General features: G+C 34.4%; 1 protein-coding gene across 1 annotated transcript; it reads right to left on the minus strand.

The window, feature by feature from the left end:
* Positions 1-1,583: 1,583 nt before the first annotated feature.
* Positions 1,584-3,213, minus strand: LOC108084384 (putative nuclease HARBI1). Its single transcript, XM_017180576.2, is given in 5 exon segments — positions 1,584-2,075; positions 2,131-2,469; positions 2,471-2,558; positions 2,613-2,757; positions 3,198-3,213. Coding segments are annotated over 5 exon segments (1,080 nt in total).
* Between the last annotated feature and the right edge of the window lie 10,634 nt (positions 3,214-13,847).

A 13,847-nucleotide genomic window follows, 5' to 3' on the forward strand; every position in this document is an offset into this window, starting at 1 on the left:
TCAATCCACTGTTTTTTGGAGTGGATTGGGAAGGTAACTTGGTGACCTTAACAATTTTTAATTATGCATTTATTGCTGAAAATGAATAGAATACATGAAAATTGATAGATATTTCAAATAAAAACATAACACCAAACAATTTACAAAAAAAAAATGAACATAAATTTCAGGCTCCGGTAATCGAAAATGGCAAGATTTTTTCATTTTCATTTTTGAAATCGAGAAATTGGTGCTCCGGTAATCGAAAACGAAAGACTTTTTCGATTTGAAAAACGGGCACCTTTTTCTGTCCGGAATGAAAAGTAAACGGCTGTTTTTATATGAAATCAGATCTTATTTAGTTTACTCAGTAGTCTATTGATGTTTATTCCACAACACCACAAGATCATTCTGGCAGGTAGTTATTTTATAAAAAATTTATTTCTGACCCACCTCAGATTTGACAACAAAATTTTTGCCGTGTTTATCAAGTTTTCTCGTTTTGGCGATAGGTCGATAAGTCCATCGCAAAAAGTTATCGCCAAGGTTGCCATATTGTTGGTGGAACGAAACAGCCAGTTAAAAATGCTTATAAAACATAAATGAATACATTAATAACTTTAAAGGAGAGCCAAAATTGTTGTTTATAAATAATGCTATTTAATTTGATTGCTTAAATGGTCAAAATTGACCAAAAAAGCAATTGGGACCACCGGAATTAAAACTGAAAAATGTGGCAGCCCGCTCTTGTGGAAATCAGCTGTTTTAAGTTGACTTCATTTTTTAAAATGTAAGTGCACAAATATTAATTGCTTATTTTCAATTAAACAGCTTTTAATTTCAGGGGAAAGCACAAATCAACTTTCCAGAATGAGGTCATCCTGGGGTTTATGAAGAACAACCCAGATTTGGCCAGGGGTTTCAGTAAGGGCGACAAGGTGGCTTGAGAGGCGAAGTGGGCAGAACTTTGCAGCGCCTTGAACGACGTTGGCCCTCCGACCAAAGATGTTGGAGGTTGGAAAAGGGTATTGTCCAACAAATATAAGAAAAGTTGTTTATTATAATAATATTTTCCAGATTTGGTGCGATTGGAAGGCGACAATTCGTAAGAAACTTGCCAAAAATAAGGCCGAGATCAGGGCTAGAGGTGGGGGTCCCTACTCCCAGCTCGCAATAAGCGAAGTGGAGGAGGAGGTTGCAAAGTTATGCGGTCTCTACGAGATGGTGAACGGAGTTGACGGTCCAGCATATGGAGTTCCACCCACCATGAAGCATGAGCTGGATCAAGGAAGCGAGGAGGAAACCGAAGAACCTGCAGAAGCACCCTCCCTTCTGAATACTTATAATGAGCCGAAACCAAAGCATCGTCGCCCGAATCCTGCAGCTTCTCTCGACCTGCAAAGCATGTGCGAGGCTAAGCAACATCATTAGTCAGCTCAATTCTTTCATGACGGAGCACTTCAAGAATATGGAGGAGCTGCATAAGGAGCCAATTGCAGTTCAGAAGGAGGATATAGAACTTAAGAAAGAGCTTTTAAATAAATTTAATGATATTCTAAGTAAATTAGAGAAATAAAACATCTGTTAAGGTAAATAAGTAGTTCTTATTTTTGTTCATATTTCATATATGTATGAGCAATTTCATCTCGTTCAGATTCTCCCTCATCTCCTTCTACTTCATTGTCGTATAAAATATCTTGTGTGTCGTCAAATCGATATTCCTCCGAAATGTTCAAATTTCACCTTCTACATAAGTTGTGCAGAGCACAGGATACATTTACTATTCTGCAACAAAACAATGGCTCATATATTGAGCATCGTTGTAGGCAGCGAACTCCAATAGTCCGTTCGACAATGTTTCTAGCTCGAGAATGCCTTAAATTAAAGGTATGGCGATATGTTCCATACTCTGCGCTCCTGTAGGGAGTTAAAACAATGCTCTCTAGCGCGTATCCGGAGTCCGCCAATACAAAATGACGGTTTATAGTGGTAGAGAGGTATTCTTTGGCACTGGAATGATTCCATATAAAAGAGTCATGGCAGGACCCAGGGTGAGTGGCACCAATGGCGATGATCTCCATGTTGCTGTTGCAAACCTCAGGAATTAATAGGTTTTTAGGTTTTAATAACAGATTTCTTTATTGTACTTACTACCATGGCGTTTAAACTATAATACCCCTTTCTATTAAAGAAAACAGAGGAATTATTTAACGGCTTTTGTATTCTAATGTGAGTTCCATCCAAAAAGGCAACTATTCTTGGCAGTTGATATTTTCTTAAGAAGTACTCGAAAGATATCTGCATTTGTTGCCTAGACATTTGGAGGCTTATCGCATCCTGACAGAGAAGCCTGTCTAGCAACGGAATAAATACATGCAGAATCTTCCCGAATGTACAGCATCCAAAGTTTATCTGATAATCCTTGGCCACTGCAAGCTGGTAGCAGCCAGTATCTAGCTATCGCAATACAGCAGCCAATTGGATTGGAAATAGACAATGTCGTAACCTTCAAATGTGGCTTGACTGTCTCCAAAATCCTTCTGAAAATATATTTGTCAATCCTATAGAAATTAACAAAGCTGAAAAACAAAAATTTACTGGCGGAATGTTCAATATCAGTAAATGTGATTTACCTTTCGTCGGTCACATTGAAAATACATGTATAGAATCTTAGATGCCCAGATTTTCTTAGTTGAAGCAATTTCTGCCTCTTCCTGGCTTCAAAACACGCAATCGAAAATAGAAATGGCATTTTTTTAGTTTGTTTACTTGACCAAACTCACAAATCAGCTGTTTGAGCGTAAGAATAGACATTTAGCAAAACGATAGCAGAAATTTTCCGAAAACTGGAGCAGCTAAAAACGGAAACGGTTCGTTTTCGCCCAAAACGAAAACGAAAAAATTTTTCGATTACCGGAGCAGGCCTGATTATTAGCAAAATTTTAAATGTTATAATATTAAACCTATTGGTTTTACTGATTAGTCAATTAGTTATTCAAGTAAACAAAATTTTCACTTGATGGCATACCCTTCCCTCAACAGTAAGCTTATTGATTTCAATTGTAATATCTTTAATGGCATCCTTAAGCGTTAAAGGCTCAAAATACATTTTTTTAAACCTAGGCTCTAAAAAGGTTGATTTAACCAAATTGAGATTGTTTGAAACGGCTGAAACCTCTTTTCAGAAAATCTGATAAGCGCTTCCTTGGCTCGTTTACCTTCCATCGTCTCCATTTTCAGAGTTTTAAATTTGTCTGCTAACATTGAAATAAGTGGTATTACTAAACTTACAGTTACGTAATGTTCTCCACTTATTTGCCCTGTTGCCTTTTGGAAAGGTTGAATGAGACCACATAAGTCTCGACTACATAAGTATTTGACACGTTCTGATTTCTGTAGCAAAATAAGAGCCACCTAGTTCGCTAAGCCTGAAAAGGACTCCATCATGTCCAGGCAAGAATTCCACCTGGTGTCTACATTTTGTATGAGGGTTTTGATTTTTCCATCGGGAGTGTTCTCTCATTCGTTTGGGCCTTTCGTAGTTGGTCCATCATAGCTGGACTGTGCTTAAAATGCATGACCACCCTTTTTATTTTATCAACGTTAGTGGAAAATGAACTTATTTCCTTAATAGTTGCATCTACTACACGGTTAATGCTGTGGGCGAAACACGGCACATGTTTGTTTAATCCAAGAAACAGTCTGGAAGCACTTCATGTTGCTTGCGCTGTCTGTCGTGAGAGTTGTCCACTTAATTTGATCTATTTTAAATTCGGCGCACGTCTTTTCCAACAAAAAGGTTACAGAATCACTGGTACACTCATAAAAATGTTTGGATTGGATAGTTGGATTAACGTGACTTATTGTTAATTTAGTAATTCTCGTTATTGATCCCTGTTTTAATTCATATACCTCTCGTATAACATAAAAATCAACAAGTCCGTCAGGGGTTTCAAAATTGGCTTTTAGTAAATTATTTCTTTAAGATTTGAAAAGATGCGGAATGTCATAAGACATATAATATTTTTTATTATTGAAGATAAAGTAAGGTACATTTTTTATTGCCTCCTTAATCATACACGACGCCTCTTACTTTAAACCCAATATTTTCAGCAATGTTCATATTTTTATAAATAAGTCTTTTCAAGCACTCTCCTTTTATATTTGTTTCAGACACAAAATAGTTTAATATAAATTTTCAGTTTATATATATATGTATATGTAAATATATACATACATATATATATAACAAAAACGCAAATGTCGCTTTCAATTTTATTTGGACGTTTAGTAAATGCTCTAAGCCATCAATGACGTCAACAGAGAAATTGTATGTTACACTCTTTTTTTTGCAACTTCATCATAAGTTATTATGCATTCTTTTTCAGATTCAGAATTTCCTTTATAGTATCTTTAAGGGCTGAGTACAAAGATTCGTTGTCTCCCAGCTGTAATTTTTTTATGCTATTCCATTTATTTTCAAAGAGCCCCTCAAAAACATTTAAGTTGTAATAAATGCTCTGAGCGAACAACTTTTCGAAATCATTCCATCTCATATTTGCTCTATTTTTTTTTTTGTTAAGAAGCTTTTTTGCCAAAATTTTTTCGTTTCCAGTTAAATTCATTTTGCCAATTTCAAAAAGTATGTTTTTTTTTTTTAATTTAACTTCCAACCTAATCACCTTTCGTTTAAAAAAAAACGATACTGATAATGAGCCCAAACCAATGCGTCGCACAGTAGCGCCTTTTCTCATTCTACGTTGCAAAAATCATAACTTTTGAACCAAATAAGATAATAGAAAAATTTAAACGGCATTTGACAGGTACTTGTTAAAAATGTATATATGTACTGCATAAAGTTCGTACCCAAAAATTCGCCTTTTTATAGGGTATCAAAGTGAATAAATATTTGTTTTCCTTTGAAAACGAATTTTTAAAGTTATAAATTGTTTTGCTTTACTTTTGTTTCTTTCAAATAAAATTATTTTGAACACTGAAAAAATTTTTAGTATTTTTTGTTGTTTAATTTTAAATACTTATTACTAAATATATGCTTACCTATATTTGGTGAATTTTTAATAGATTAAGCATTTCTGGACTATAATCACTTAAGGGGTTATATACAGTTGTACCGCGCAAAAAAATGCAAATTTGTCGATTTTTTTTTTTTTTGACATCATAAAAAATATTTATTAAAAATGTTTTGCCGGCGTTGATTAGTACATGTTTCTGGGTACTTTATAAATTTTTTTCATAAAAAAATATTAAATAATAAAAAATATTAAATATTAAAATATTAAATAATAAAATTAAAAATTATAAAAATTCCAATATCGTCTTTTTTTCGGTGGTGACTTGCGGTGGACATCATATCCCGAGAACGGTTCATCCGAAATCAAAAATTCAAAAAAATTTCGTTAGTATATTGTATTGTCCAGTCGTTTAGACCACGGATTTGTAAAAATTTTGATTAAAAAAAAATGGTGCCGCTTTTAACAAAAAATTTACTTTTTCAAGGTATTATAGTATGCACACATATCGAATACGCACTGTACTTAAAGGGTGCGCACTGTAATACTCTGTTGCAGTGTTTACGTATTTCAATGTCCTGATCATAAACCTTAAGTGGCCGAAATATGAACCGATCGCTATGGCTTAGCCCGCACACAGAAAGTGCTAGCGTCGGCATATTTGTAACGAACGGACTGCACACCCATACCCCTCGCGCCACCACTTGAGTGCGCATAGCCAATGTACATAAGTACATTCCTTTATACATAAGCATATATGTATATATGCAGCCGTCTCTCTGCCGCCGCCTGCGAGCAGCGCAGCTACGAGACCTAGCTTAAATTAAAACTTAAGGAATATTGTAAAAATCAGAAACTCTTCGAGCGTTGGAGAGGCACCATAGCTGCTCCAATTTAAAACACTAAAATAAAACTAATAAACAAATAAAACCTAAATACCAAAGTCTTATCAATAAAAACTTGGGAATCCTGGAACTTCGGAACAATCTTATTTCATGGCGACCGTGACATAGGATATGCAATAACAAACAACAACAACAGCAACAATAAAAAGTGAAATAATAAATATTTGTGATGGGAAGGGCCGGCGTGAAAAATCGCATGAAGAAGAGAATAGCCCATTTAAAGTGGCTTTTATACACTAATATGCCACGACCGCCGTGGGCTACAGCCCAGAAACTTGAAGCGGAGCTCGATTTTCTGAAAACAGAAGTGAAAAAGCCAACACTAAAAAGCCCAATCCAAACTCACCTCGCCACCAAGCAAATAAAATCAATATATAACGAAACAACAAAACCTCCTCTTCCGAAGCCAATCCCAAAGAAACCGCAAACCTGCCCGATCGACTGCCCCGGACCACTCAACTCTGCGGCATGCAAATACGCATGTATGAAGACCTGTGCGAAGACCAGCACCGGTACCGCCTGAGCCCATAGGCCCAGGACATCAGCAGCTGAAAACATCAGCAGTGTGAGTGGCAGGCCGCCTCTTACACCTACGAGGGAGCGTCAGCAAAGCCAGGCCGGCGACGACCAGCTGACGCAGACAACACTGGACCCTGACGCAGCCCAAATATTTTAAACATTTTTGCACTGCGTTGCATATTTTTTTGCGAGTGCACTACGATGCACCTTATTTTTTAACAATAATTTGTACATTTGAGCGGAATTTCTTCTGCCCGATTAGAAGTGTAGACTGTAAAGCTATGCGGAAAATTAGGTAGGAATTTTGTAAAACCAGATGCGCGATAACGCGATCAGCAAACATTTTACAGAAGACGAAAGTAAATTCAATAAAAATTGCAAATTTCCAATAGAACCAAAAACCTGTCTTAATGGAATTAATAGGATCAGTAACATTTTTATAGAGAGTCAAAATAATACAGTATATGAACCCAAAGTATATGAAATAACAACAAAAATGACGCTAGATATGGATTCCACTGCAAACGTCATCAACAAAGTAGAATCGAGTAACATCGATCTATATTGGGTGCATATACTCCTCATAATCATTGTCGTTATTATGTGCTCTAACTTCTTTTTCAAAATTTACAAAAATATATCTGCCGCCGCCTGCGAGCAGCGCAGCTACGACACCTAGCTTAAATTAAAACTTAAGGAATATTGTAAAAATCAGAAACTCTTCGAGCGTTGGAGCAGCACCATAGCTGCTGCGTTGGAGCAGCACCATAGCTGCTCCAATTTAAAACACTAAAATAAAACTAATAAACAAATAAAACCTAAATCCAAAGTCTTATCAATAAAAACTTGGGAATCCTGGAACTTCGGAACAATCTTATTTCAGTATACGATTTTCGATTTTTATGCTCTAAATAAATAATGCGGCCTATTTTTTGACTACTTTTTGAAATAAATTTTTTATAAAATAACTGCCTGCCAGAATGATCTTGTGGTGGTGTGGAATAAACATCAATAGACCAATGAGTAAACTATTGGGAAACGGCATGATTTTTTCGTTGTCGTTTTTGAAAACGAGAAATTTGTGCTCCGGTAATCGAAAACGAAAGATTTCTTCGATTTGAAAAACGGGCACTTTTTTCTGGACGGAATGAAAAGTAAATCGCTTTTTTTATATGAAATCAGATCTTTTATTTATTTATTTATTTTGACAAAATTAGCCCAGTGCTACAAGTATAAAATACTTATTATTAATGCCCTGGTCTTATTTACAACAGGAAACAAATAGTTTACTCCGTGGTCTATTGATGTTTATTCCACACTACCATAAGATCATTCTGGCAGGTAGTAATTTTATAAATTATTTATTTCTGACCCCACCTCAGATTTGACAACACCATTTTTGCCGTGTTCAACCAATTTTCTCGTTTTGGCGATAGGTCGATAAGTTCACCGCAAAAAGTTATCGCCAAGGTTGCCATACTGTTGGTGAAACGAAACAGCCAGTTAAAAATACTTATTAAATATAAATGAATACATTAATAACTTTAGAGGACCGCCAAAATGGTTGTTTATAATTAATGCTATTTAATGAGATTACTTAAATGGTAAAAATTAACCAAATTATTATTTGAGACCACCGGAATTAAAACTGTGAAAAGTGTGGCAGCATCTTAGGTGCCTAGATTTGCTTATGCCCATATGATACACTAATGCAGTTTTCATTAAGGGGGTCTTCTCAATCAAAAGCTGTTTTTTGGACCCTTTTTAAAAAAATTCTTATTTGAAAACGCAAAGAATAATTGAAAACTTTCTTTATTTATTGTATTCAAAAATGTTCAAAGTAACTAAAAAAGTTGTTCTTGCCTCGATACGAGGGTTGTTCAAAGAGTAATGAGACTTCAAACTTGGTGGTCGAAAAAAAAGGTGTCGTCCTGGCGGCCACGATTCAGGGTTTCCAGAGCGTCCGAAATGAAAAATAAAAACGGGGTTATAATCAGAATAGATGTCATTTTCGGCTGACGGAACAGATTTTTTTAAAAAATTTTTAAAACCAAATGGCGGCCATTCAAAAAAAAAATTTCGATTTCGGGCGTTTTTTTTGTAGTTTAGTGTAAAAAAAAAATAGAAAAAAATTTTTTTTTTAAATCTGTTCCGTCAGCCGAAAATGGTGATAATTCTGCGTCGATTCCACTTTGTTTCATGAAAATCGGTTCAGTTGAACTGGAGATATTATGGCCGCCAGTTCGAAAAACGTGGTTTCGAGATAAACGCGTTTAAAGTTTGAAAAAAGCTCATTTTGCATAGATCTTGCTTCTAAAGTATTTCGAATTTCTAAAAATCCTTTTGGGGACATATACACACCATCCCAAGCTATAAATAAATGCAAAATAAAAAAAATCGAAAAAAAAAAGTTGCCCAATGAGAAGACCCCCTTAATTAGCTACTTCATTAGAACCTTGAAAGAGACCACTATATGTGTAATTTTGTGTAATTTGGCTTCGATTTTGCTTGGATTATTTTGGTAATACGACTACGGTCACACCGACCGTAAAAGGTAAACAAAAAAAACGGCCGCCATTCGCGGCGTATTACTATGAATTTCTAAATTCCTCGTCGAAGTATTCTTGCATAAATAAATGCAGAATCCTTTAAATTTGTGTTTCTAACCTATGATGCTTCCAATTTTTTTAATTATTACAAAAAAAAATGTTTAATTAATTTTGCAGAGCAAGAACCTTGCCACCGCAAAACATATTATTTTTCCTAATTTTCTTATATTTTTTCAATTCAAAAAACCAGAGAAATGCTATAGAAATAAAATTCTCATTGTGAGACCATACTGTCAATGAGCTGGCTAATACATTTTTCAATTACAATTTTCTTCATTAAACCCGTATTTTGTTATCGAGTATCTGGTATATTTTATGTAGATCTATCGATTATCGCGGCAATGAAGTAGCTAATGCATTATTCTAATGCATTAGAGCGCCATATAGTCGTCTTGCTCGCACTTGTGTAAAACGCTATAGCGCTGTCAAATCTTTAATGAAGTCTCTAATTAATGCGGCAGTGTCATGCCAGTATTAATGCCCATATGATACACTAATGCAGTTTTCATTAATAAGCTACTTCATTAGAACCTTGAAAGAGACCACTATATGTGTAATTTTGTGTAATTTGGCTTGAATTTTGCTTGGATTATTTTGGTAATATGACTACGGTCACATCGTCCGTAAAAGGTAAACAAAAAAACGGCCGCCATTCGCGGCGTATTACTATGAATTTCTGAATTCCTCGTCGAAGTATTCTTGCATAAATAAATGCAGAATCTTTTAAATTTATGTTTTTAACCTATAATGCTTAAAATTTTTTTAATTATTACAAAAAAAAAATAATTTTAATTAATTTTACAGCGCAAGAACCTTGCTACCGCAAAACATATTATTTTTCCTAATTTTCTAATATATTTTCAGTTCAAAAAACAAGCGAAATGATATAAAAATAAAATTCTCATTGTGAGACCATACTGTCAATGAGCTGGCTAATACATTTTTCAATTACAATTTTCTTCATTAAACCCGTATTTTGTTATCGAGTATCTAGTATATAATATGTAGATCTATCGATTATCGCGGCAATGAAGTAGCTAATGCATTATTCTAATGCATTAGAGCGCCATATAGTCGTCTTGCTCGCACTTGTGTAAAACGCTATAGCGCTGTCAAATCTTTAATGAAGTCTCTAATTAATGCGGCAGTGTCATGCCAGTATTAATGCCCATATGATACACTAATGCAGTTTTCATTAATAAGCTACTTCATTAGAACCTTGAAAGAGACCACTATATGTGTAATTTTGTGTAATTTGGCTTGAATTTTGCTTGGATTATTTTGGTAATACGACTACGGTCACATCGTCCGTAAAAGGTAAACAAAAAAACGGCCGCCATTCGCGGCGTAATACTATGAATTTCTGAATTCCTCGTCGAAGTATTCTTGCATAAATAAATGCAGAATCCTTTAAATTTGTGTTTTTAATCTATAATGCTTAAAATTTTTTTAATTATTACAAAAAAAATTTTTAAATTAAATTTACAGCGCAAGAACCTTGCCACCGCAAATTCCATTAGACTGCATGCATTTATTTGATTTAGGAGTCATACGCAAATTCCTTGTTCGATTGATGACTAATAAAACTTATAATAAATTGACGAAAGACAAAAAACATAATATGTCTAAAAAATTAATTGACTTACACAAAAAAATGCCCAGAGAATTCGTAAGGAAGCCAAGATCTCTATCTCCATATCAACGACGATTAAATTTGCAAACCTCTCAGCGCATTTTAACATATTTTGTTGAAAATTTTCCAAGAATATTTGGGGAAAATAGTGTAACGTACAATATACATAGTTTACTCCATGTAAAAGAAACTGTGGAGTATGTTGGCGATCCAGTTAAAGGCTCTGCTTATGCTTTTGAAAATTATTTACAGCATTTAAAACAAGAAAGGAAGCTAACTTCGGCACACCAAAGTTTGTATACCCTTGCAGATTGGTTATGATATTTATATTATAAATTATAATGCTGAAAACACACAAAAAAGAGTTTCATTTCATTTTACCTATACTTATTATGTTTACAGTTTGACAGTTACAGTTTTACATTCCCAGTTTTACATATTGTATACATTTACCGATCGCTTCTATGGCAGCTATATGATATACTTGTCCGATTTTCATAAAATTTTTACCAAAATTCTGGACTGATATAAAACGGCCATATCCCAAAAATGATGCAAAAATTTTGAAAAACAGCAAAGTTATAATTTTTATACCCTTGCAGGGTATTATAATTTCAGTCAGAAGTTTGCAACGCAGTGAAGGAGACGTTTCCGACCCTATAAAGTATATATATTCTTGATCAGCATCAACAGCCGAGTCGATCTAGCCATGTCCGTCTGTCCGTCTGTCCGTCTGTCCGTCCGTCTGTCCGTTTCTACGCAAACTAGTCCCTCAGTTTTAAAGCTATCTGAATGAAACTTTGCATGTAGTCTTCTATATACTCTCACTGCTATATATGTCGGAACGGGCCGGATCGGACGACTATATCATATAGCTGCCATACAAATGTTCGATAAATTTTTAGAAAAAAAATTTTAACTTGGCTGTTTTTCAATATTATTCCATCATTTTTGAGATATAGCCTTTTTATATTATTCCAGAATTTTGGTAAAAATTTTATGAAAATCGGACCACTATATCTTATAGCTGCCATAGGAACGATCGGGAAATTAATAAAAAAAATTATAACTTTTATTTTAATCTACTTTGACACATGAGCTTCTGGTATTATTTCAAAATTTTGGTATAAATTTTATGGAAATCGGACGACTATATCTTATAGCTGCCATAGGAACAATAGGGAAAGTAATAGGAAAAATTATAACTTCGTTGTTTTTCAACGTATTTCCATCTACTCTGAGATATGAGCTTTACTTATTATTATAGAATTTTGGTATACATTTTATGAAAGTCGGACAACTATATCATATAGCAGCCATAGAAGCGATCCGCAGATGTAGAGAAAATGTAAAGCTGGGAATGTATAACTGTAACTGTCAAACTGTAAACATAATAAGTATAGGTAAAATGGTATGTAACTCAGTTTAGTGTCTGTTTTCGGCATTATAATTTATGACATAAATATTAAAACCAATCTGCAAGGGTATACAAACTTCGGCGTGCCGAAGTTAGCTTCCTTTCTTGTTTGTAGTCAAATATATCGAACATATGTATGGCAGCTATGTATATGATATAGTCGTCCGATTTTCATAAAATTTTTACCAAAATTCTGAAGAATATGTTGAAAAACAACGAAGTTATAATTTTTTTCCTATTCATTTTCCGATCGTTCCTATGGCAGCTATATCATATAGTCGTCCGATTTTCATAAAATTTTTAGCAACATTCTGAAATAATATAAAATGACCATATCTAAAAAATGGTGCAATCTTGAAAAACAACAAAGTTATAATTTTTTTTCTAAAAATATATCGAACATTTGTATGGCAGCTATATGATATAGTCGTCCGATCCGGCCCGTTCCGACATATATAGCAGTGAGAGTATATAGAAGACTATATGCAAAGTTTCATTCAGATAGCTTTAAAACTGAGGGACTAGTTTGCGTAGAAACGGACGGACAGACAGACGGACATGGCTAGATCGACTCGGCTGTTGATGCTGATCAAGAATATATATACTTTATAGGGTCGGAAAGGTCTCCTTCACTGCGTTGCAACTTGCAAACTTCTGACTGAAATTATAATACCCTGCAAGGGTATAAAAATATGTCCGAAAGCCAACAAAAATTTTGGAGAAAATTCACCGGAGAATTGACGAAGAAAATTATTTACCAGTCACACATACATATATTAGAAACTGAAAAAAGAAAAAATTTGATAATATTTAAAGGTTGCACATTAATGCAGAAGGAACCTAACAATTATTGTTATATTAAAGGCGATGTTCCAGTAGAAATTGTATCAATTATGCAAGATTCAGAAAATCAATTTAGGGCAAGACGATTTCGGAATCTGCGGAGCTTTTATACTGACCCTTTAAACTCGTGTGATATGGGTATTTACCTAGCAGATGCGGAGCCCTCATCTTCAGAAGAAATTTTCAAATTAGACCAGTTAATTTGTAAGGCGATCGTTATTCCCTACTTAAATGGTTTAATTATAATGCCTTTTCTTCATCATATTGATATTTGAGGATGTTGGCGTGCTTTTATTTTTTAAACTATTTCTTATATTTTAATAAAAAAGACACCACGAAACACAAAACAAGCAAAAAGGAAAAATATGTAAGACAGCCCAGACAAATAAACTAAGCGAATGAAGAAAAAAAATTTTTTTAAGATCTTGAATAAATGAAGTATTAAAACCTTACATTTTTAGATAAGAAAGCCGACTGCAAATGTGGGGAAACCATCGCGCGCCTTGACAAGATGATAGTCGATCTAACTGAACTAGTTAGCACCTCACGAGGTAAGAGTCTAATTTATTGTTTAATTTGAGCTTTGAATAAAATGTTTCTTTCTTTTTTTTTTGCAGCCGAAACAAAAGTGGCCGATGAAGTTCATGCTTTAAGAGGTATAAGATCGTGTCAATGATCCCTTAATAAAATAAGCATTAATATATGCAATATTTATACTTAGCCGACCAAAAAGTGACGCAGGACAAAATCGAGGTACTAGTAGAAGCTTTCTCAGAGCAAACAGAAACTGTCAAGGGGATGACGAAGCAAGAAGGCTAGCAAGTTTCCTGTTCCTGAACTCAGTAATAAACATTGCAAACCGAGAGCTCTGTGTATGTATAAATACCGACAAAAATTTTCTTTTAACCGCAA

Source organism: Drosophila kikkawai, chromosome 3L (assembly GCF_030179895.1).
Source record: "Drosophila kikkawai strain 14028-0561.14 chromosome 3L, DkikHiC1v2, whole genome shotgun sequence".
NCBI lineage: Eukaryota > Metazoa > Arthropoda > Insecta > Diptera > Drosophilidae > Drosophila > Drosophila kikkawai.